The sequence below is a fragment of the Chrysochloris asiatica genome, unplaced genomic scaffold, assembly GCF_000296735.1.
Source record: "Chrysochloris asiatica unplaced genomic scaffold, ChrAsi1.0 scaffold00039, whole genome shotgun sequence".
NCBI classification, from domain to species: Eukaryota; Metazoa; Chordata; class Mammalia; order Afrosoricida; family Chrysochloridae; genus Chrysochloris; species Chrysochloris asiatica.
This window is the reverse complement of record NW_006408557.1, coordinates 10,844,073-10,870,881: the sequence shown is the minus strand read 5'-3', so window position 1 is coordinate 10,870,881 and position 26,809 is coordinate 10,844,073. Positions and strand designations below refer to the sequence as shown.

General features: G+C 38.0%; 1 protein-coding gene across 1 annotated transcript in view; it reads left to right on the top strand.

Moving 5' to 3' along the window:
• Positions 1-26,809, top strand: part of RALGAPA2 (Ral GTPase activating protein, alpha subunit 2 (catalytic)) — a 535,657-nt gene that overhangs the window by 156,560 nt on the left and 352,288 nt on the right. Inside the window, exons 15-16 of the mRNA XM_006860649.1 lie at positions 1,259-1,496; positions 10,870-11,034. Of these exons, the coding sequence (XP_006860711.1) occupies positions 1,259-1,496; positions 10,870-11,034 (403 nt within the window). The remainder of the gene's footprint in view (positions 1-1,258; positions 1,497-10,869; positions 11,035-26,809) is intronic.

Sequence of the window (26,809 nt, the reverse complement as noted above, 5' to 3'; positions counted from 1 at the left end):
GACCCATAGTAACCCTATATAGGGTTTCCGAGGAGCATCTGGCAAGCTTGAACCGCTGACCCTGCAGTTCAAATGGCTTTGCAGTCTGGCATTGTATGAGGGGCTTTAAAAGTCTGTGGAAAATGGAATAGTCTTACATAATTTGTTGCTATCTAAGTCAGTTCTGACTCATAGTGACCCTATAGGGCAGGTTAAAACTGCCCTATAGGCTTTCTAAGGTTGTAATCTTTACAAATGCAAACTGCCACTTCTTTCTCCCATGGAGCAGCTGGTGGGTTCAGATTATTCACTTTACAGTTTGCGGCCAAGCAACTTCTGTTATGTAAGGACTTCCTTAGCCAGAAGATGGAGTGGTGTAGAGAGAGGGAGAGCCATCGCAGTTGGTTGAGAATGTGGTGGAAACTGAAGAAGTAGAAATGGAACACAGAATATTCTTTAAAGAAGTTCGGGTATGAAAAAGGAGGTAAAAATTTAGGGTTTTATCTAGAGTGTAACATCTGGGCTCAAGAGGATTTTTTTGATTTGTTTTCTTAAGATGAGGAAGAAAAGGGTGTGTTTAAATGCTCATAGTAGTTCTGGTGTGGCACTGTGGGTTACTGTGCTAGACTACAAGGTTGGTTTAAACCAAAAGGCTGGTAGTTCAAGCTTACCAGTGGGTCCTTGGAAACCATATACAGGGTCTCTATGAGTTGGAACAGACTCCACAGCACAGTAGGAGAGGTTAGAGGTAAAGGAGGGATGGGCTTATGAGAAACACAAAATCTGTGAGGAAGAGGTCCAGAACATAAATGGGAAACTAAGATAAAAGAGCAGGAAGCCCCTCTTTGGTTACAGTCTGCAGGTGGAGGAGAAACTGGATATGACTATGGGCTGGAGTGTGGGTCTGCAGTGAGTTCATATGCTGAAAATTAAAAAGTTGTTAGGTTAGAGATTTATATATAGAGAAGGAGATTTCAAGTAGTCACTGTGGAGAGTGAGGGAAAGAGCTTTTAGAAACAGGGTTACCTCTTCTCCCTAATTATAGCCAGAGCAGTCGCAGTCACTGAAATAATATTAAATGTGTAGCTTTATCCATAACAGTAACTCAGTTTCACAGGAGCTCAAATAGTGATAGCATTTGATTAAATGAATTATGAGAAACTGAAAGTGCATCTAAATGGACTTTTTATTTGCTATTTAAAATATTTTGTTAAATATTTTAAATATACTTCTTCCAAATGAAGTCAATTGAATTCTCATTTTTGTTGGTTTGCTTTAGACACTCATTGTCGCTTGGATCCGAGCAAACCTCTGTGTGTATATTTCCCGAGAGCTCTGGGATGACTTTCTTGGTGTGTTATCTTCCCTCACCGAATGGGAGGAGCTCATAAATGAGTGGGCCAACATCATGGACTCCTTAACAGCAGTGCTCGCAAAAACAGTGTATGGAGTAGAGATGACAAACCTACCTCTGGATAAACTAAGTGAACAAAAGGAAAAGAAGCAAAGAGGCAAAGGTATTACACTCTTTTCAGGCTAACACCTATATTCTGGGAGTGGGGTGGAGTGTGTATTTATGCCCCTAAGCAATTAACATGTGAAGTTTAATTCTGAACAGAATCAGCTTTGCAGATGGTATTTATAAATGGTGGTATTAGATTGTGTTTCATACCATTATGTCTCCTTAATGAGGATGATGAGTTGCTGAAAAAGCTGTGTAAGAAGGAAGATGAAGTGCTAGGGTGAGTAAAAAAATTATCCGCACTCCGGTTATATTAAAGCACCCATCCACGTCCATGTCCATGGCTGGTGACAACATCAACTGCGCATGTGAAACGATTCTCTTGAATAGATGAGTGACAGTGGATTATGCAGCACATCAGCCATGGTGCTGTCTATGAAATAATCCACAACAGAATTGGATTTCAAAAGGTTTGTATGTGGGATGAGTACCAAAACAACTTCCAGAAGAGCATAAACAGAAGTGTTTGGATATCTGCAAACAAATTTGGATCAATACTCAAAGGAAGGTAAAAGTTTCTTAAAAAAAAACAAAAAAAAAAAAAACATTACTGGTGACAAAACATAGATTCATTATTAAGAAGAGTCTGAGAGTAAACTGCAGAGGATGGAATGGAAACATCCTCCATTGCTGACCAAGAAACAGTTCAAAAGTCAACCATAATCTGGAACATTGATGCTTACGGTTTTCTGGAATTCTCAAGGGCCAGTATTGGAACACTATTGGGAAAAAGGTTTAACAATCAACAATGCTCATTACAGTGAGATGCTCACTGAAGAGCTCAAGTCTGAACTTTTGGATTAAATTCAGAGGACTACTATCTAAGGGCCTTGTGATCTTATATGACAATGTATGTTCATACACCTCTGCTCACACTGTTAACACTGCAAAAACTTCATTTTGAGGTGTTACAGCATCCTCTCTATAGTCCTGATCTTGCTCCATCAGACTTTTACCTGCTGGGTCCCTTGAAAGCAACCTGTCAAGGATGAAGATTCACTTCTGATTAAGAAGTGAAGACAGCAGTGCATTTGTGGCTCAAAGCTCAGTCTAAAACATTTTAAATAAGGGAATATGAAAGCATATTGACAGATGGACAAAGTGTATTGAAAATCAAGGATATTATGTCAAATAATGATGTATTTGTCTTTTATAAAAGCTGATTAAAGTAAATTCTACAGCTAGAATACAGATAAATTTTGACTCACCTTATAGTAGTAATAATAGTAGCAGTATTAGCGGTAGTAGTAGTATTAGCTACTGCTCTTTATATATTATCTGTCTTCACCCTTCATGGTAACCATTGAAGTAGGTACTATTATTATCCCTCTGTTAGACAAAAAAACTGAAATACAGAGAGTCTAACACAATTGGCACATTCAAGATCTCCTAGTAAAGAAATGGTAAAGCCAGAAATTAAAAAGACAAGTTTGGCTCAAGAGTCTACACTATTAAGATCTATTCTGCTGCCTCTCTAGGAAACATGTAGAAAATTCTTACTGTTTCGGATGGGAGTCGTTTTGGCTTTGTTGTGTTTTTGGGTAAAAATTGTTTTAAGAATTAGAATCAGATCATACTGGAAAATATCAGTGGCATATTCTCTTGGGGATGCCAATTTGGCGTCCCTCTGCTTTCATTACTGTTTTTAGGAACCATGACACACTTTGGATCAATTCATTAGTTTTTGTTTTTAAAACTTTGGGTTATAAATTGGATCAAAGTTTACAGAGCAGATCAGTTTTCCATTCAATAATTCATACACATTTTGTTTCATGTCAGTGATTACAATCCCCACTGTGTATCATCACTTCTCCCACTTTCTCCCTGTGTTTTCTATTTCTAAATTTTTAAGGAAGTGTTGAACTATCTCCCACAGTGGTTGCACCATTTTATAATCTCATCAGCCTTGCCACGCCCTTGCCAGCATTTGTTGTTTTCTGTTTCTTTGAACTTTGCTGGGTAAGGTGATATCTTGTAGTTTTGATTTACATCTCTGTAATTTTAATGTAAGGAGCTCTGGTAGCGTAGTGGTTATGAATCAGGCTGCCAACCTCATGGTCAGCAGTTCGAAACTACCAGCGGCTCTGCTGGAGAAAGATGAGGCATACTGCTCCCGTAAAGATTTACCGCCTCGGAAACCCTGTGCAGAGTCGCTATGAGTTGGAACCGACTCCACGGCACATAACAACATTAATTTTAATGTGGCCATTGTACTAACAGAACATGGGGACACTGAATGGTTTAAAATTAAGAAAGGTGTGCAACAGGGTTGTAATCTTTCACCATACTTATTCAACCTGTATGCTGAACAAATAATCTGAGAAGCTGGGTTATGTGAAAGAAAACATGACATCAGGATTGGAGGAAGACATTAACAACTGCAATATGCGGATGATACAACCTTGCTTGCTGAAAGTGAAGAAGACTTAAAACATATACTTATGAAGATCAAAGAGCACAGCCTTCGGTATGGATTGCATCTCAATGTAAAGAAATAAAAAATCCTCACCACTGGACCAATAAACAACATTCTTAACAACCGAGAAAAGATTAAAATTGTCAAGGACTTCATTTTTGGATCAACCATCAACACTCAATGGAATCAAACGACATATTGCATTAGGCAAATCTGCTGCACAAGACTTTTTTAAGTGTTGAAGAATAAAGATGTCAGCTTGAGGACTAAGGTGCCCCTGACCCAAGCCATGATATTTTCAATAACCTCATATGCATGCGAAAGCTGGATAATGAATGAGGAAGATGGTTGAAGAATTGATGCATTTGAGTTATGGTGTTGAATGAGAATATTGAAAGTATCGTGGGCTGCCAAAAGAACCAACAAATCTGTGTTGGAAGAAGTGCAGCTAGAGTGCTCCTTGGAGGACAGGATGGCCAAACTTCGTCTCTCCTACTTCGGGCATATTGTCAGGAGGGACCAGTCCCTGGAGAAGGATATCATCTTTGATAAGGTGGAGGGTTGGAGTAAAAGAGGAAGACCCTCAGTGAGATGGATTGGCAAAGTGGCAGCATCAATGGGCTCAAGCGTAGCAACAATTGTGAGGTTGGACCAGGACTGGGCAGTGTTTTGTTTTGTTGTGCATAGGTCACTATGAGTTGGTACTAACTGAATTGCACTTAGCAACGACAACAACAATTTTAATGATCATGAGCATTTCTTTATGCATTTATTGGATGCCCAAATGGTAAAGTGAAGTGTTTGTTTCATATCTTTTGCCCACTGAAAAGTCAGATTGCCAATTCATTATTCAAGTGTTGACATTTTCTATAAATTTTAGATAGTAGATTCTTTATCTGATATACCATTGCCTAAAAATTTTTCCCAGTCTATGGGCTGGCTCTCTTTTACTCTTTTTGTAAATCTTTTGATCATTTAAGTGTTTAATTTTTAGAAGATCCCAGTCATCTAGTTTGCCTTCTGTTGTTTGTGTGATTTTAGTTATGTTTGATCGTATATTTATGTCATGTGTCAGGGCCCCTAAATTTGTCTCTACTTTTCTTTGATTGTCTTTATAGTTTTAGTTTTCACATTTAAGTCTTTGATATACCTTGAGTTTGTTTTTGTAAATGTGTAAGATATAGGTCCTGTTTCATTTTTCTGATAATGGATATCTGGTTTTGCCAGTCTCATTTGTTAGGCTGTTTCCCACTGAGTGATGTTTGGCAGATTTTTATGTATTAGCTATCCAAAGGTGGTGCAGGGGCTACATAGGAAGAGGTGTCACCTGTTGTCATTCGATGGATGAGGGTAGGGGCTGGCCACACTTCTGGTCTCTGAGAAGGTATGAAGAACAATGGGAAGTTCACCAGTTTTTGGTTGCCATCCACTGGTGTGAGTGTTTATGCTATCCTGGGCAAGTAAACCAATTATCAGGCCGCTCTTCTGATTAGAGCGTGGCTTACAAAAGTTCCAAATGATTCTCTGTCCGACGAACTGACAATCCACTGTTCTCTCTGTTTCCTTGTTTGCACTTTTTGTTCAGCTCCATTTTGTCATTTCTTTAATCCACTTCTCTAATCCTTTGTTGTGTTGCTCAGGGTTCTAGGATTATCATCTATATCTGCTTCTTTTGGTCTCTCGTGTCTTTTTGTTGGGATTCTGGGCAGCCTGTCTGCCTAGTCTGCTCTTTTTCTGGAAGTGCAGATTAATTTATTTATATTGTAATTTAATTCTTAAAAGATTTTGATGCAGCATAAAATTCATATAATACAATAGGTAATGAAAGAAAGAAATTGGGACAGGATTGTGGGGGAATTACAGATTTAGTTAAAATGCCCAACGTTATGCCTTAAAGTTATTGTACACTTGCTGGGGTGGTGGAAAGACAGGAAATATTGGATTGGACTTTGATCCTCACAATAAATAGAATCACAGAGTAGATATGTTTTAAAAGCATTCTACTTGCGTAGATAATACATAATTTTTCCTGGTCCTAAGACTGAAGAGGAATTTCTCTTAAAAAGTCTCGTAAAAGATACATTGCTTGATATGGTAATCTATGGCGTGTATCAATTAGCTTTGCTATATAACAAATCACTTCTATAATTAGTGGCTTAAAATTTATTTAGATCATTAGCTTATGAGTTGTCAATTTGGGCCAGGCTCAGCCAGACAGTTCTTCTGTTGGCATTGTCTGGACTAATGTTTATGAAGTAGTTAACTTGGCAAATCTTCAACCTAAGGGTTGGCTGGCTGGCAGCTCCAGCAATGGAGGTGGCTGGGCCACATGTCTTTTATCACACTGCAGGCTAGCTCACAGTGGTTTATATAATGGCTTAGAGTTTCAGGAACAGCAAGAAAGCAAGTCCACATTTTAGAATGTATCTCAAGTGTTTGTGTACAGTTTTGTTTCCAAGGTCACTCATGTGATGAAGCTCAGAGTCGGTGTGAGAGAGGACTAAAAGAGGATGAGGATATAGTGAGTTGTGAACAAATTACAGTGAATAATTAAATATCTAATCTTGTAGAGTAAGCTCTGTACTGCTGACCAAAGGGTCAGTGGTTGAAACCCACCAGCCGCTCCATGGAACCTCTATATGGGGTTGTTATGAGTCGGAATTGACTCGGCGGCGCGCAGCAACAATGATAATCGTGTCATTAATGTGACTGAATTTTGTAAAATCTTTATTCCAGTATGAAAGTTAGTTGTCAAAATACCAGTTAGTAAAATAAAAATAGAAAGAAACAGAAACAAAGTAGCCTAAGTATTTGGCATTCCAGTGGAACAGTTTTGTCCCAGTTTACCTTTAGGCCGGAGTTCTAGTGTGGTGCTGTGGGCTATTGCACCAGACTGCAAAGTTGTTTGAACTGCAAGGTGGGCGGTTCAAGCTCACCAGCTGCTCTTTGGAAACCCTCTACAGGGTGGCTATAGGTTGGAATCGACTCGACGGCACTAAACAACAACAACCTTTAGGCTGCCTACTGCAATGATTTTCTAACATGTTAGCAGCAGATTCTTATGCCACCTCTAGTTGGAGATGTACAGAGCCACTTCCTACAAATATTTATGTAATGGAGATTTTGGATTGAAATAGCAGTGAGTTATCCCTTTCAGCAACCCCAGAGGCCCCTTTGTAAACTCACAGCTTGAAAGAATCAAGATGCTTCTTTCCAAGAACTTGGTTCAATAAGATTGGTTCTCAGAAGAGAGTGAACCTACTAGGATTGTTGTTAGGTTCCATATAGTTGGTTTCGATTCATAGCAACTGTACTCACAACAGAGCAAAGCACTGCCTGGTCCTGCACCATACTCGCAGTGGTTAATCCTGGAGCCCATTGCTGCTGCCATTGTGCCAATCAATATCATTGGAGGGTGTCTTCACTTTTTTGCTGACCCTCTCTTTTACCAGACATGGAGTCCATCTCCAGGGACTGGTCCCTCCTGATCACGTGTGCAAAGTATGAGAGACAAAGTCTTACCATCCCAGCTTCAAAGGAGCATTCTGCCTGTACTTTTTCCAACACAGATTTGTTGTTGTTGTTCTTTTGGCAGTCTGTGACTGCATTAATTATTTTAAGATCTTCCTTATTCATTGTCAATATTCATATGTATATGGCTTGGGTCAGATGCATTTTAGTTCTCGAACTGTTATCTTTGCTCTTGAACACTTTAAAGAGATCTTGTGCAGCAAATTTGCCTAATGCAATGTGTATGGATTCTTGGTTGCTGCGTCCATGCATGTTGATGGTTGATCTAAGGAAAATTAAGTTGTTGACATCTTCAATATTTTCTCCATTTATCTTGATATTATTTATTGATCCTCTTGTGGAGATTTTTGTTTTCTTGGCATAGATGAGTAAATTCTTCTACTGCTGCATCATTTTATTGAAAGATTTCATTCTGTATTCTGTCAGTTCCTTTGTTGTTGTTGTTGTTAAGTGCTGTTGAGTGAGTTCTGACTCTTAGTGACCTTGTGTTGGGTTTCCAAGGAGTGACTGGTGGATATGAACTGCTGACCTTTTGGTTAGCAGTTCATTGCTTACTGTACAGTAACACACCAGGAGCTTAATTCCTGTCAATTCCTGGATATTAATTTTTTACCAATATCTTCAGTGCAGCTTAGACTTCTTCCTTCACTATTATCAGTTCTTGATCATATTTTACGTTTTGAAAGAGTTGAATGTAGACTATTTCTTTTTGGTACTGTGATTCTTTGTTAACCTTCCATCGTCTTTTGATACTTTATGCATCATTCAATATTTTGCCCATAGAATCTTTCAGTATTGTAAGTTGAGGCTTGATTTTTTTCTTCAATTCTTTAACCTTGAGGAATACTAATTATATTCTTCCCTTTGGTTTTCTAACTCTAGGTCTTTGCACATTTTTTTTGCACTGTATAATAAATACTTTACTGTGTCTTCTTTGCTGGGATTACTTTCAGAATAAAGGAGAAGAAATTCTTCCATTCTATTGTATGAACTTGGGTGGTTGTGGTGATGTGCTGTGGAGTTGGTTCTGACTCATAGTCGACCCTATACAGGATTTCTGAGGCTGTAAATCTTTATGGGAGCAGAAAGCCTCATCTTTCTCCCACGGAACAGCTGGTAGTTTCGACCTGCTGACCTTAAGGTTCATAGCCTGAATCCTAACCACTACGCTACCAGAGCTCCTTTATTAACTACACAAAGGCTTTTGATTGTTTGGATCATGACAAGCTATGGACAACATTGTGAAGTATGAGTATTCCGGAACACTTAATTGTGCTCATGAGGAATCTGTACATAGACCAAGAGGCAGTTGTTCGAACAGAACATGGGAGCACTGAATGATTTAAAATTAAAAAAGGTGTGCAACAAGGTTGTATTCTTTCGCCATACTTATTCAGTCTGTATGCTGAGCAAATAATATGAGAAGCTGGGTTATATGAAGAAAAACATAGCATCAGGATTGGAGGAAGACTCATCAACAACCTGCGATATGCAGATGATACAACCTTGCTTGCTGAAAGTGAAGAGGACTTAAAACATTTACTGATGAAGATCAAAGAGCACAGCCTTCGGTATGGATTACATCTCAATGTAAAGAAAACAAAAGTCCTCACCACTGGATCAATAAACAACATTCTTATCAACTGAGAAAAGATTGAAGTTGTCAAGGACTTCATTCTCCTTGGATCAACTATCAACACTCACAGAAGCAACAGTCAAGAAATCAAACGGCATATTACATTAGGCAAATCAGCTGCACAGGACCTTTTTAAAGTGTTGAAGAGCAAAGATGTCAGCTTGAGGACTAAGGTGCACCTGACCCAAGCCATTGTATTTTCAATAACCTCATATAGATGCGAAAGCTGGACAGTGAATAAGGAAGACCATAGAAGAGTTGATGGTTTTGAGTTATGGTGTTGGAGGAAAATATTGAAAATGCCATGGGCTGCCAAAAGAGCCAATATCCATTTTGGAAGAAGTGCAGCCAGAGTGATCCTTAGAGGCCAAGATGGCCAAACTTCGTGTCTCATACTTCGGACATATTGCCAGGAAGGACCATTTGCTGGAGAAGGACTTGTTTGGTAAAGTGGAGGGTCAGAGAAAAAGAGGAAGACCCCCAACAAAATGGATTGGCCAAGTGGCAGCATCAATGGACTCAGGTATGGCAACAGTAGTGCGGTTGTGCCTGAATCGGGCAGTGTTTCATTCCGCTGTGCATAAGGTCACTATGGGATGGTACCGAGTCGATGGCACCTAACAACAACAACAGAAATAAAGAGGAGAGAAAAGGAGATAGATTTCCACAGGAATTATGTGACCAGTGTGAACAGCAGAGCCACAGGAAAAGATAGATTTATAAAAACAAGCACAATTTCAAAAACACTATGTATGTTCAGAATGGTACAGAATAAATTTAATTATTTAATAGCAATAGCAAATATTTCTGACTTGTGTATTGCATTGCTTTATTCTAAAAAAGTATTTAAGTATTTGTTTAAAATGACCTGTCTTTTAAGCATGAGACTAATGGAAACAAGGTGCAGAGAGGGACTGGGTGTGAAAACAAGCCATTGATGATAACCACAGGCCACATAATTCCTGTGGAAATCTCTTTCTCCTTTTCTCTCATCTTGTATTTCTTTTGGATCTCTGACTGTACATTGAAATCTTTGACCAGACTGAAATGAAAGAAAAGAAGTTGAATCTCACAGTTACTGTGTTTTTATTGCCTTGGAGATTTGCTAAAATAGGATTTTATGTTATTTAAAGATTTTTATTTTCTTTGCTCATTTGATTGAATCTACATTCAGATTTGTAAGCATGAATTTCTCTTAGGAATTTATGTTATGAATTGGTTGGTGTGTATACTATGAAGTATTATTTTAGCATCTGGATCTCTGAAAGGAACTCTGGTAGCATTGTGGTTATGAGTCGGGCTGCTAACTTCAAGGTCAATGGCTTGAAACTACCATGTGTTCCTGGGGGAAAGATGAGGCTTTCAGCTCCCGTAAAGAGTTGCAGTCTTGGAAACCCTGTGCAGGTTCACTATAAGTCAGAACTGACTCCATGGCACACCACCACGACCACTACCATTGGATCTCTGAATTTTTGGTTTATAAGTCATCTTTGGAATATACTAGGAGTGTTCTTATACTGAGAAAGGTTAATTAATAATGATATTTTATATATTGAAGATAGTACTGTAAAGATATATTTCTGAAACTGTTGAAAAATACTTTTGCAGTAGGAAGCTTTAGATTACTGATAAATGAATAACTTTCTGAATTTTAATATAAGAAATTGATACCTAATTTGAAACAAGGTCATCTGCTGATTACATAAAATTTGCTGAGCAATATAGTCTACAAAATGAATATTAATGAAACCACTAGACTACTGTTCTTTTCTTGTCTTTCGTCAGTCTGTGTTCTAGATTCTGAGAAAGGAAGTGCTGTGGGAAGATCCTTTTCTCTTAGCTGGAGGAGCCATCCGGATATGACTGAGCCAATGAGATTTAGGAGTGCTACCACATCTGGAGCACCGGGGGTTGAGAAAGCAAGAAACATTGTTCGCCAAAAAGCAACTGGTAAACCATTATTTAAATATTTTCCAAAGTTCTGTTTGCTGTCTGAAGTTGATTTACAAGAAAAAAATTTTGAGACGTTTTAAAATTCCACTTAGACCATAAAAATTAGACCTTCTCTCAAATTAAATGTGTGTATCTTTTTTTTAATTCTGATTGCTTTTCAAAAACAACAGTTTTTGTTATTTATTTCGTTGTCTTCCATTGTGGAAAATAACTTGAAATTTTGAGAGAAATATTTGTGCAAAAATAGAGAAAACGCAGGTTTTGTTTCAACTTAGAAGAACATAGATTATTCAAAATCAGCACATTCATTGTATTGTTGTCATTATTAAAAAATATTAATCTTAAGAATGTGGCATATTGGCAAAGAAAAGGAAGCTGATGCACTTACTAGTGCCTAGCATTGGGTGGAGGCATTTAAATTTTTTGCTTCTTCAGAACATTAAGCTTTTCATGACGTTATATTTGTAGATTTGTATTTATAGATGTTGTTTTCACAGCCTATTAATAACTTGATTGAGAACCTCCAGTTAGTTGGACTGCTTTGCTACACTTTACTCTTAAGTCAAACGGAAAAAAATCTTTCAAAAGTAAGCTTATATTCAGTATTTATTTAATAAGAACTAATAAAGTCTTCCTTTTTTACTTCAGTGACATTCAAGCTTAGGTTAAAACATATTCATCCCAGTTTTCTCTTGTTTTTTCATCAGGTGCAGTATACAATTGTAGTTGATACTCAGTATGTTGACTTCAGGACATCATAAAATCCCACAGTCATAAAACAAAGATTAATTTAAGTTCAGTATTTTACAGTGCTTAGTAAAGGCTTAATCTAGATGGCTTAGAATCCTCTTGAAGTTTTTATGAAAATATACCCTAACTATAAGTGCCCAGACATCTTTTGTCTTTCATACCCTTGAATCACAACAGTAATAAAAATGACCATTTAAAACACTTAAAATTTTTTATTCTCATAGCATTTTAAGAAACAGAAAATTATTGCATGTTGCTTGTTTCACAGGTTACTACTAGCCAGAATATAGCCATAGAAGAGTTGTATTTCAGATTTACAGCAGTTATTTTAAAGCACTAGATGGTATCCATAATATGGTAGAGGCACCAGGATGTTGTAGAAAATAATTATGTCAGTGGGTTTGCTTATCAGTGTTCTCAGATGTCTGAGAAGCCATGGTAATGCAAAAAGTACTTTTATGCAATTGTGTAAAGGTAACTGTGAAGTATGTCACTTAAAGGCTATAAACTTGACCTTTGTAGGATTTATTATTGAATTAACAGCAGTGACCATAAGAACAATACGACCCCACGTGAAATCATAAATTTTAAAGGATTGTGAAACTAATAAGACCTGTTGAGATGGACATAAGTTTTACTTTTATGTATTTTGCATATATTTTTACACAGACACATTTACTGTTGTTGTTAAGTCCTTTTGAGTTGGTTCTGACTCACACCCACCCTGTACAGGGGTTTTGAGACTTTAAATATTTGCAGGAGCATAAAGCCTCACTTATCTTTTGCAACATATATACAGCATATATATCTATTGCTGAGTCAGAACTGATTTGATGACACTTAACACACATGTGTGTGCATGTATATGTTTGTCATTGTTGTTGTTACATGCCATTGAGTCAGTTCTGACTCATAGCGACCCTGTATAGAGTTTCCAAGGAGCCACTGGTGAGCTTGAAGCACTGACCTTGCAGTTCATACTGACATTGTAGTCCATCACATTAACCCATAGCACCTCACCAGGACTGACTCTCTCTCTCTCTCTAACCATATAATATATATACACAAAATACTATTATATTTTTTAAAGTGTGAATCCTTAATACTTTTAAAATTAGTGATCCTTGAAGATTTCATTACTGTCATACATATAAATTTTCTATAGGTTAGAGATTAGTAATTCTACTCAATTCTATTATTTTTTTTAATCATGTAATGACAATTCTTCCTTTTAAAAAGGCCCAAATATTTCAAGATAGAGTTTGATTTATGTAGGGGCCACCTTTTTTAAGAGAGAACAAGTGTCAGTTTTTGCTTATAGCAATGACATGTTTATTGTGGAAGTGTTATTGAAAAATACTAAGTTTCTTATCTCAGTAAGAAAATAATTTGAAATTACTAAGATTTTCCCTGTAGATTTTAGTTGGGTATAGAAAACATCAGTGAAAGGATGGGAAAGAAATATAAAAGACTGCAGTGCAGACTAGAGACATGCCAGGTTAATAGGTGGTACACTAGGTTGTAACTCTGCAAGAATTTTAAAGGAAAGCTTCATCCCTGAGTGTGACTGATACTAAAATTTTAGATGTCTAAATTGGGCATGATTAAAGTAAATCATACTTTCTACAGAAGATTATTATTCCATTTTATTATTTCTAAAACTCCTAGTGTTCAGTTTTAGGAACTACATAATCATTTGATTTATAAAACACTTTCTATAATGTCTCTCACTTATATTGAGAGATGAACAAATCTTTGAAGAAATTTTAAAGTCCATAGGTTTGACGTTTACACCAAAGTTTTCATTTAAAGGGATGCTTTATACATATGTGAATTATATTGTAGTAACATTGCATCTTGTCATTTTAATGACTCAGGCAAAAAAGGACAGTAAAAACCTAATTTTCCCTTTTTGCAAAGATACTACTGCCATTTATAGTTCTATGTTATTCATATTAAATGAAGTCGTTTAAAAGCAAAGCTTAATATTTTCATTATAAGGATAAGATTGATTTTACTGATGGTGATTTTATATAAATGAGTCATATTTTCCTGTGTCCATCTATTTTCTCAAATATTTCTCAAATATATGTAGAAAACTTGAGACCATCAGAAAAGCTGATTCTTAAGTTATGGATTTCGAGTGACTTAAGCCCAAAAAGCGATATAAAGGATAAAAAGGATGGATTTCATGGAGATTTTTTACTCTTTTTCAAGCTATGGAATATTTTAATGGTTCGTTTGGCTTGTAAATCATCTTGAGATTTTAGGATATTTAATTCACTAAGTGATATGCTTTTGAATACAGTCAGCTCTCAAGAAACCAATTTGTGACTTATTTATTATTTGTAGAACAATTATAATCCCAGGGTAGATTTTTTCCTCCCTCACCATGTTTGTGTCCTTAGGAAAGAAAAACTAGTGGTAATGTTTGTCTAAAAAACAACCCAAATGTGAATCTGACACATACTAGAAAAAAAGAAAGGCCTTCCAAAATAAGGCTGATTTCTTGTATGAAGATTGTCCTTTCTACTATCAGAAAACCTGTCTGAAAGTTGACTGTATTTAGAGATTTTGAGTAAATATTGTGATTTGTACTGGCTTCCTTTAAATTTTAAAGCGACTTTCTGTAAATATTTAAAGAGCGCCCAGAAAACAACAAGTAAAAAGAAGTGTAAATCCTGATGTTCTTGACTTAATTGTTACTTTATCTCTCCTGGAAGCTAAGCGAAGCCAATCTATCAGCAACTGTGTTCACCTTTCTGAAGCTTTGCCCGCCACTAAAAGCATCCCGCTCTTCCACACCGTGAGCGCTCTCTTACCTGGTCTCTATTACTCCTCTTGCTCTCACAGCCTTTCAGGTACTATAATGCTATCTCTTGTGTCCATCAGTGTTTGTGGGCTTCTGCTTTCCAATAGGCCTGTTTTGCTTTGTTTGCAGCCCATGTAATACATTCATGCCTGGCCATTGCACTTTGCATTAGTTTTTAATGATATCAATAGTTGTTTTACATTTTTTATTTGATGTTTATCAGACATTAGATTTAAAAAACTTAAAACAGCAAAAGTAATCTTACTGGTCTTTGCAGTCACAGTTAAAAGAATTTTTTAAAAACTTATAAAAGTGCTAATTTCTAAAACAAAGAAACTTTGGTCCTGGGCTTCTGCCAATTAAAATAAAATTTAGCCACATGTGGTTTACACACAGTATGTTTCTGGGTTTATTAAAGATATTTGTCATGATGTTATAGACCAAAAGGAGCCCTGGTGACACTGTAAGGTAAGCACTGGACTCCTAACCACAAGGTTGATAGTTGAAACCCACTAACTGCTCTGTTGGAGAAATATGAGAGTATGCTCCAAGAGAAATTTACAATCTTGGAAACACTATATAAGGTTGCTATGAATTGGAATAGACTTAATGGGATTAGATCTGGTGTGGCTTTATAGCACAAAGGGATTTTTTTGGTCTAGTCACCTCAACAGAAGGAGTTAGTTGCTCTATAATTGAATGACTGGATCTATGTTTAGTTATTTTTCAGTTGTACCAAGGGCAGTGAAGGGAGTGTGGTGGATCCATACAGTAAGCAATGGATGACTAGCCATAAGCTCCGCAGTTTGATCCCACCAGCTACTCCATGGGAGAAAACTGAGGCTTTTTGTTCCTGTAAAGATCTTAAAAAAGACTCGCAAACTCTATACAGGGTCACTGTGAGTCAGAACTTGAGGCCTTCTCACTTTACAGTAACAGCAAGAAGGCTGTGATGGCTTAGTAGTATAATTCTCACTTTGCATACAGAAGACCAGGTTTGATTCCTGGCCAGTGCATCCCAAGTGCAGCCACCACCTGTCTGTCCATGGAGGCTTGTGTGTTGCTACAGTGCTGAGCATGTCTTAACAGAGCATCAGGCTAAGACAGACTAGGAAGAACAGCCTCGTGATCTACTTCTAAAAAATCATCCAGTGAAAGCCCTATGGGTTATAATGGTCTGATCTTATTGTGCAGAAGTTGCCATTATTCAAGGGCTGAGACTTTACAGCAGCTAGTAACAATAGCAACAAAAACTGAACTGAATCTTTCTACTAAAGAAGAAAAGATTTCCATGTTCATTTTTATTCCAAAGTTTGGGTTTTATAGATTTAATTTTAGAAATAGATTAATGCTTAAGCACTTGACTATTTCAGCTGAAAAGTTCGTGTTTTGAACCCACCCAGAGTTATCTCGAAAGACAGACCTGGTGATCTACTTTTAGAAGGACACAGCCTTGTAAACCTTATAGAGCAGTTCTACTCCGTACACAGAGACAGGGTCACATGTAGTCACCAGGAGTCCAAGTCAACTAAGTGTCACCTAACAACAAAAGTGTGTGTCATACTATGGTTTAGCAGACTTCAAGTTTATTCCTCTAATAGGTATATAAAATACTTGGTTTATTTTACAGAAGAAGAGTTTAGAAGTTAGCTTTACCAAAACTGAGAAGTGCTGCATTTTTCCCTCTATAGTGTGTCACAAGGAGCTCTGGTAGCATAGTGGTTATGAATCAGGCTGCCAACCTCAGGGTCAGCAGTTTGAAACTACGAGCTATTACGCAGGAGAAAGATGAGGCTTTCTGCTCTCATTTACAGCTCGGAAATCCTGTACAAGGTCGCTATGAGTTGGAACCGACTCCATGACACATAACAACAACAATAGTGTGTTACATGTGAACATGCATATAATGTCCATAGCACTTATAGGAAAATAATTTGAAGGAATTACATGGTTTGTAAAATCCATATAGTGCTTGTGTTATTTGCATAAAAATAGAGTTTGATGTTTTGTCATAAAGTTGTTTGTCTCAGTTAATACTGAAGGTAGAAACCTGTAAGTATAATGCATAGAAAGAGGGTAATCAGTGAACATAACTAAGGTGTAGCTTTTTGGTTTTCAAAAAAATTAACTACTGTCGAGAGATTATTAATAAAGCGTTTAAAATAATATTGCCCTCTATTTGGCTGATATATGCCCCAAAGAAATTGTTTTCATGGTGATAAGTTTTATTTCATCGTCTTTTTAAAATTTCTCTCTTTGTCCTTAGAAGAAATCTCTTGTTAGCAATCTTATTTTGCAAACATTTTTCATTCAATATTACGTTTTATTTTGCTCTGATGTTTCAGTTCCTTACCATAACGATGATTACAAATTTTGTTTACATTTAAGTTAACAATTCTTGGTTTTGCTCCTCATTTATATGACTGTTTAGATTATCAAAAATATTTTTACTAATATAAGCAATAGCAACTTACTTACCTTCATCTACTGTTGGTTGTATGTTTTTGTTATCAGTTTTGAAGGTTACAAGAAGTGTTGTTCAAGCCACAACCAACTGTATTTCCATTGATGTGAATGTGGTTGTTGTTAAAGTGCCAACCCATAGCAACCCTATAAAGGATTTTCGAGGGGCAGCTGATAAGTTTGAACTGCTGACCTTGTGGTTAGCAGTCCAGTGCATATCCTACAGTGCCATACTAGGACTCTATTGATAGGAATAACTACACAAATACATATATGTGCATGTAGAACTGGTGTTTTACTAGTTTTCCTTTTTTTCTTTTCAGGGATCAATTCCATTTAGCTGTTTTTTAGTTTTAACTACTTTTTTATGTTAAAGAAAAAAGTCACTTATCAATCTGTAGCATTTATAGGCCATGAATATACTAATAAACTTTACTTTTATTTCAGGAATACTGTAATAGTTGTTGTTGTTCTTGTTAAGTGCAGTTGAGTCAGTTCCGACCCATAGCAACCCTGTATAGGGTTTCCAAGGAGCTTGAATCACCAACCCTGTGGGTCAGACCAACTTTTCAGTCTAACACATTAGCCCATAGCATCACAATAGGACTCTACTGCAATTGTAGTAATTAGATTATGGACAGACAGTCTTTACCATTTGAGAAGAGACGTACTGGAACCTAATGAAAACCTTGATGAATTGCTTCTGCATTGATACTCAGACTACCAGGACATGCCTACTGGTCAGGAAGGACTTAGTCCATGACATGGATGGTACCTTTGGAAAGTTTAGGAATTAAAGACCTTGGTAACACCAAGATGTTGAGTTAATACACATCACCTGTGCTTTTTAGGATCATGATGCTTTAAGAAGTAGGAAGTTACACTGTTAATTTTGCTTCTTGTTGTTTTTGTGTGCAGTTGAGTGCTGATCTTGTGGTTCAAACCAACCTCTCATTACATTAACCTCCAGTGCAACACCAGGATTTGGACAACCTTTTATTAGGAGTAAATGGAACTCAGCATTTTGATTATTAAAGAATTATCATGATAAGCACTGGACTGCAAACCACAAGGTCCATAGTTCAAGCCCACCAGTCTCTCTTAAGGATAAAGATGATGGTATCTGCTCCCACAAAGATTTAAAGCCTTGGAAACTCTATACAGGATCTCTATGAGTCGGGACTGACTTGGTGGCACTTAACAACAATAACTTTAATATGATTAATTTAGGAAAACTTAGCTTTAAACATGAATGGAGTTGCTTTAAAAAAATAATCAAACATTTGGAATATATAGAAATTCCTTAAGAATTTGCCCACATACTGTATTTTTACACAGTTAATGCATGTTATGTATCTTTTTCCAAACATGCCCCTTTTCTGTGAGGTATTTTCATGTAAGTGCGCCTTGCCAAATTTTTTTTTTGTAGCAACATATAAGAAAAATGAACATACCCAGTTTGTGAATTTTGTTGTGCAGAGAGTGGGGGCGAAGGATGCGTGATGTTTGTGAAGAAGTATAGTAACCATGCTGAGTCTCCTCTGAGTGGGAGAAAAATGAAATCATTTGATTTTCTTGTATCTTGAATGAAGCATTAGAAAGCAATGGTTTAGTAACTGCACTGTATAACTTACACTAACAAGAAGTCAGAAAGTTAACGCTTGAAACATTTACTTATGAAGATCAAAGAGCACAGTCTTCGGTATGGATTGCATCTCAATGTCAAGAAACCAAAATCCTCACCACTGGACCAATAAACAACATTCTTATCAATGGAGAAAAGATTGAAGTTGTCAAGGACTTCATTCTTCTTGGATCAACTATCAACACTCACGGGAGCAGCAGTCAAGAGATCAGACGACATATTGCATTGGGCAATCTGCTGCACAGGAACTTTTTAAAGTATTGAAGAGCAAATATGTCAGCTTGAGGACTAAGGTGCGCCTGACCCAAGGCATGGTATTTTCAGTAGCCTCATATGAATGCGAAAGCTGGACAGTGAATAAGGAAGACTGTAGAAGAATTGATGCCTTTGAGTTGTGGTGTTGGAGGAGAATACTGAAAGTGCCATGGACTGCCAAAAGAACCAATAGATCTGTTTTGGAAGAGGTGCAGCTGGAGTGCTTCTTGGAGGCCAAGATGGCTAACCTTTGTCTCTCATACTTTGGACATATTGTCAGGAGAGAACAGTCTCTGGAGAAGGATGTCATGCTGGGTAAGATGGAGGGTCAGAGAAAAAGAGGAAGACCCCCAACGAGATGGATCGGCCATATGGCATCATTGATGGCGTCAAGTATGGCAGCGGTAGTAAGGTTGTCCCAGGATCGGACTTTGTTTCATTCTGCTGTGCATGGGGTCACTATGAGTTGGTTCCGACTCGATGGCACCTGACAACAACAACAACAACAACAACAGCCCTTAAAAAATGGAGTAATCTGGTGAATTTGAGATCAAATTTAGCTCTTGAAGTCATGCAAACGAAATTGTATGTTACTTAGAACAGAGAAGGCTTGTTGTTGGTAAGTGCTGTTGAGTTGGTTCCAACTCATAGTGACCCTGTATAGGGTTTCTGAGGTGCAGCTGGTGAGTTTGAACTGCTGACTTTGTGTTGAAACCAACCTTGAGGTTTTATCCTACAGTGCCGCAATTCAGTGCTTATCCTACAGCACCACACCAGGACTCTTGAGTACTCTTTAAATTAGATATGGAAGTTTTATAATGTAATTTTAAAGAACTTAGATTGTTCTTTACTGTTTTGAATATCAGAAAATCATTTGTTCTGATACTTGTACTTAAGCATTTAAATGACTTTCCTTTTTTGTGAAAGAGTCACTGGTATAGGTGATGCCAGAGAATGGGAGCAGCTTTAGTATTAATTGCTCTTTCTAGACAAATAAAACACCAGCTGAGGGAGCCCAAGAACTGTTAAAAAATGAGAAAAGGTATCAAGAAAAAGTTTTGCTTAACAACATGCTAAATAGCAATAGTTATTTTCTACAAGAATATATTGAGTATATTGTAAGTGCAAAGTATGAGAAATGGCCAATAAATGTACACTTACAAATCAGAAAATTAGATTTAAATTGTGGGATAAAAGAATGTAAAATTCCTTTTCACAGTTTGATGTAAGTCTGTTCCAGGGATAGTTCAGCTCACCATTGGCACTGCAGTTCGAGCAGGACATTTGACATCATGATTCTCTCCATTCTTCCCATAATAGTCTCAGAGGCTCCCACTACTGCTGGTTATTTCTGGAAGCTTGGACTTTCTCCATCTGAGAAGTCCCTACTGACAGTTTTACAAAAACAAAGTCTTAAAAGCTGCTTTAGGCCAGACTGTTAGAAGGCCGACCAGCTGGTGGTGGCAGGCTCTCCTTCCATCTGTTAGGACACAGTAATTTGGAAGGGATGATGCTGTGGCTGTCTTGCATCCCACCAGATGGCAGTGTTCTTTATCTTTAAAAAATAAGCTGCCAAGCAATGTTGGCTCAGCTTTTATTTGCTTCTAATCATGGCTCAGAAACCAGTATATAGTAGGGTTTGGCAAATGGTTTAAGAGAATAAAAACTAATTTTCCTACTACCCTAAAAAATTACACTAGCTAATAATTTTTTTAAAGAAAATTATGATTTGTTTGTGAGTGTGGTGACTCTGTAGGATAAGCACTAGGCTGCTAACCAGAAAGTTGGTGGTTTGAGCCCACCAGGTGCTCCAGAGGAGAAAGATGATGCTTTCTGCTCCTGCAAAGATTTGCAGCCTCGGAAACCCTATACAGGATCATTATCAATTGGAACTAACTCCACTGCACTTAACAACAACAACAGCAACAAATGAGGCTCTTGGACTCCCTCTTCTGACATTGTATTAACAAGGAGGTTAATTAACAAACATGCATGCAGTTAGTCCAATTTAGGAACAGCTCCTACCTGTTTACAGCCTTGGAAACCCTGTACAGGGTCGCCATGAGTTGGAACCGACTCTACAACACATAACAACAACAACAACAACAACAGCGTACCTGTTTTTAAGCAGGTTCTGTCATGGGTAGCAAATTGGAACAGAAACAGACCCAAAGTTTTACAATTTGGCAGATTTGGCTCAGTAACCAGAATGGGAAAAATTACTGGTTGAAACTCTGGAATAGAAGACTAGGAGGAGGCATAGTAGCCCTTTTAGGGAATTAATGCATGAGATTGAGTTATTGACAGGGCTTTAGGAGAGCAACACATATTCGAAGAGGAGTAGTGAACTACCATGGTTGAGAAGGACTCTGCCATCTTTGAGCAGCATAATAGTACTGCTTTTGGACTGTGCTCAAAATCTATGTGTAAGAGATTTGACTGCTAAGCAACACATGTGCTGTCTTTCTTCTGTAAGAGGGAGGTTAAATTTCTAGCAAGTGTTTTATCCATAATTTTTCCTGATCTGGCTGTCTTTCTGGGTTACCATGAATTTAAAAATTCAGATCTATTCTGACTGTGACTGAATTGGACAGAACCAGTTCAAAGCCTTTGTAAATTCTTCAAGACACAGGGAAGGATGTCATTTGTAAGCTGGAGACTTCCTGTACAATTGAAACAGGAAATTGTAACAGATGCATACTGGTCTTACTTAGACTTATTTTGATGCAAGAAAGGGCTCCAAGGGTTTTTAGTGGTTTAAAAGCTGCATGTTTAAAAGGCGATAAAGAATTTGTCTTAAGTAGAGGTTGCTTCACTTGTTTCAAAGTGAGGGAAAATTTCCATAACATTAAAGGTGCTTGGTTGTTGTTGTTGTTGTTGTGATTAAGTGCCATGGAGTCCATTCTGACTCATAGTGGCCCTCTGTGGAGGTTCCAAGGAGCTTCTGGTAGGTTTGAACTGCCTACCTTGTGGTTCATAGTTCAGTGCTGATCATACAGCACCACACTAGTTAAGTGCTGTTGAGCCAGTTCTCACACATAATGACCTTATGTACAACAGAATGTAACACGGCCTGGTCCTCAGAATTGGTGCTACACTTACGCCCATTGCTGCTTTCACTGTGCCAATCCATCCCGTTAGAGGTCTCCTTCTTTTTAGCTGACTTTCCTCTTCACCAAGCAACAACCTAAGTGCCCATTAAAGGATTAATGGATAAGCAAATTATGATAACATATGAGGGAAAGTCAGAAGTATTGTTACAAATTTTTTACTTCGTACATGAACAGATTTATTCCAAACAAAATATGTTTGAATATGCCTGTATAATCAGTAGGTGATTGCAGTCAGGTTCTCTTAACAGGACACTTGTTGTAGTCTCATTAAATTACCGTAAAAAAAAAAAAAAAAAAAAAAAGACCCAATCAAAACAATGGGTTCAAAGTGGATCAGACGGGCTAGTTAAGTTCATGAGAGAGAGGTAAAATGAGAAGGTTAAGGTGAACTTTTGGGGATTGAAAAGGAATAATCGTGATTGGTTTTTTTGAAGGCCACAGGACAATCATGGGATCTTATTATGAAGATTGTTTATGAAAATTGAAAACAGCTTAGGGAGCAAAATGCAAGGGAAATTGTGCTGTGGAATTTTTTGTCCCATCACAACAGTACACTGAGTCATCCTTTGAGGATTAATAAGGGCTATCCTACGATCTTACCTCTTCAAACTTCTTGTGTTCCCTAAATTCAATGAACACTGAAAAGAAATGAAATCCTGGAGGGTATAAAAACTATCATTTTGACTTGCTGTAAATTGGAATGTATAGAATTCTTTGGGGAAGTGTTAGAAAGATGGAAAGGATGTGTTGATAAACAATAGCATCATGTTTTTATATTTTTGTTTAATAAATCTTTCTATGATTTTGTTAGGAATACTTTTTGAATTGCCATCATATGTACAACGGAAAACTGTGCAATATTAAAGACTAGCAATGAATTCATAAAGTACCTCATAGCATGGATGACATCATGCTAAGTAAAATTGGTCTATCACAAAAGGACAAATGTTATATGATATCATTGTTATAAAAAGTCAACTGAAAGTTTACATACAGAAGAAAACATTCTTTAAAGGTGACAGGAGGTGGGAGGGAAGACACTAATAACTTGGGTGAAGGCAAAAGGAATATACAATAAGGGGTTGTTGTTGTTAGGTGCCATCGAGTCAGTACCAAGTCTATGCACCCCACGTACAACAGAATGAAACACTGCCTGGTCCTGGGCCAACCCCACAATTGTTGCCATGCTTGAGTCCATTAATGCTGCCACTTTGCCAGTCCATCTTGCTGGGGGTCTTCCTCTTTTTCTCTAACCCTCCACCTTACCAAACATGATATCCTTCTCCAGTGACTGGTCAATATGAAGTATGAGAAACGAAGTTTGGCCATCCTGGCCCCGAAGGAGCACTCTAGCTGCACTTCGTCCAACACAGATCTGTTTGTTCTTTTGTCAATATTCTCCTCCAACACTGTTACTCAAAAGCATGAATTCTACGGTCTTCCTTATTCACTGTCCAGCTTTTGCATGCATATGAGGTTATTGAAAATACCATGGCTTGGGTCAGGCACACCTTAGTCCTCAAGCTGACATCTTTGCTCTTCAACACTTTAAAAAAGATCTTGTGCAGCAGATTTGCCTAATGAAATACGTCGTCTGAACTCTTGACTGCTGCTTCCGTGAGTGTTGATAGTTGATCCAAGAAGAATGAAGTCCTTGACAACTTCAATCTTTTCTCCATTGATAAGAATGTTGTTTATTGGTCCAGTGGTGAGGATATATGTTTTCTTTACATTGAGATATGATTCATACCAAAGGCTGTGGTCTTGAATCTTCATCAGTAAATACTTTAAATCCTCTTTACATTCAGCAAGCAAGGTTGTATCATCTGCATATCGCAGGTTGTTAAAGAGTCTTCCTCCAATCCTGATTCCACATTTTTCTTCCTATAATCCAGTTTATCAGATTATTTGCTCAGCAAACAGGTTGAATAAGTATGGTGACAGAATACAACCCTGTTGCCCATCTTTCTTAATTTTAAAACATCCAGTGTTCCCATGTTCTGTTTGGACAACTGCCTCTTGGTCCATGTACAGATTCCTCATGAGCACAATTTTAAGTGTTCAGGAATACTCATACTTTGCAATGTTGTCTGTAGTTTGTCATGATCCACACTGTCGAAAGGCTTTGTGTAGTCAATAAAGCACAGGTAAACATCTTTCTGGTATTCTCTGCTTTCAGTTACGATCCATTGGACATCAACAATGATAGCCCTCATTCCCCATTCTCTTCTGAATCTAGCTTGAACCTCTGAAAGTTCTCTGTCCATGTATGCTTGTAGCTATTTCTATATTACCTTTATTTATTTATTTATTTTAAGTTTTATTTTGAATTATAGTTTACATGGGAGAACATTAGTTATACATTCATCCTATTGTGTTTCATTGCATTACCCTGGTTACAATCCCCTCCATGCATCATCAGCCAACCACAGGGTATACCCTGCAAGCCTGCCCCCCAGTTGTTAGCACACAGCCCCTCTCCCTCTCTGTGTCTAAAGTCGTCAGCCACTCCATCTCTCCATGTCATCAACTCTGCCTCGATCTATGGTGTCACTGCTTCTCTGGGTAGGGTCCCGCACACTGCTCTTCTCCGTTGGTGGTCCCAGGGACCTCTGCTCTTAGACTGCAAAGTCAATCACTCCCCTCCTTGCTACAAAACGTCTACCTTTACAGTTCCAACCATCACAAGCAGTCCTGATAACAATTATTCACTATTGTTTCACAAGAGAATTATCCACATTTCCTTTCATCAGCCCTGCCTAGACAGATTGGATACTACTTGGTGGAGATTCTACCTTCTTCCATGCCCTGTGGATCTAGATTCCCTCTTGAAAGCTTGTAAGCCAGTCACTTCTTGCCTTTGTAGCTCCCCCATTTTTGGTAGCCAGTGTTCAAGTTGCCCATCCCTGTCTACTCTGTGTATGGAGGGGGTGGGAATGATCCTTGTTATAAAGATTTGTTCCCTCTTTTGAGCTACTGCATCCTTAGGTATACGTCAAGTTCATCAAATTGTATCAGATTACTCTTTTTTTCCTCTTCTTTCTTCTAGTTGAGCTCTGATCATCCAGTCATTGAAGCCAGGTCAAGTGGGTATTATCTACGAGTGTGGATGTTCTTGTGCACATGCCCTCTCTTCTCATCAGTTGGTTCACTCTCCACTCTAGTCCTTTGTGGCTGTGTCACAGACTCTGGGCCCAGGACTCTCAAGGTATTGCCATATTGCTGGCCAACCAGGTCTCCACCTGGGTTCACAGGAGTCTGTTGAATGTTGTAGGGCTTAGCTCGCAGCTTCATTGCTGTTTTTCCCTCACTTCTCCTTGATCGGTGGTCAACATGGTCACCAGTCAGAGTGCATGTCTACTCGTATATTCCCATTGCATCTTAGTCATGGAAGGGTGTTTGCCCTGAGGGGACCCGATCACTTGCTTTGATGGCTCTTGGGCTGTCAACTTGCTTGTTCTTGTAGTAATTGTTTGGATTGCCTTATTGTTTTGTATTTTTCCTGTCAGTCTTTCCTGCAAGAAGTATCTTCTGTTCTTCTAGCCACTCCATGCTGGTCAGCTTGTCTTTTCCAGTGGAAATTTCCCACCTCAGAAGTTTCTGGATGGGGTTCAGGACACCACCTATGGTCTTATGTAATGCAGAGGCTCCCCAGGGAGTCTCCTTCCCTGGGGATTTTGTAGCCCCATTTTAGATATTCCAGTCAGTTGTAGGCAGAAGACGGATTTACAAGCTTTCTATGGTGATATTTCTGGCTATTCCTTTTTATACCCCTCAAGTGTCTATTTTATAATGCTATGCAAGGGAAACCAAGATTCAAAATATAGCCAAGCATCTTAACATTATTTCCCCTTCCCTCTTTTCCCCTTTCTAACTATGTCTCAATCCCTGTATCCCAGAGCCCTGTTGTTTCAAGGTTGTGCATACATCATTATTTACCTCTATCCCACTTATCCCATGCAAAGTTGCCTAACTGTTTTCCCATCCACCTTGTTCTTCCATTACCCTCCCCCTTCTTGTGCATTGCCCCCCTCCCCAGTACACAAACTATCCTTGTCTATTCTCTACCCTATGCTTCACCTTCCCCTCCCTCCCCTCACCCCATGCCCCACATCCCAGTAGCCAGCAAAGAAACCTCCCCATCCCCCCCTTAGTATGGGTTCGTTTTCTTGGGCTTTTACAATAGTGGCCCTATGCAGTATTTCTCCTTTTGTGACTGAATAATTTCACTCAATATAACGTCCTCAAGGTTCACCCATGTTATGTGATAGTTTACAGTCCTTGTTGTTTGTCAAGATAGCATAATATTCCATTGTGTGTATGTACCACAGTTTGTTTATCAATTCTTCAGTTGATGGACACTTAGGCTGTCTCCACTTTTTTGCTATTGTAAATAGTGCTGCTGTCAACATTAGTATACATATGTCTACTCATGTAATGTCTCATATTTCTTGTGGGTAAATATCAAGTAGAGGAATTGCTATCATAAGGTATTTCTTTTTACAAACTTCTGAGGAAGTACCATATTGCTTCCTAGATATGTTGGACCTCTTGGAATCCTAACAACAATGCAGGAGTGTCCCAGTCTCTCCACATCCTTGCCAGCATTTATTGTCGTCTACTTTTTTGATCTTTGCTGTTATTGCTGGTGTGAGATGATATCTAATGGTTGTTTTGATTTGCATTTCTCTAATGGCTAGTGGTCATGAACATTTCTTCATATGTTTGTTGGCT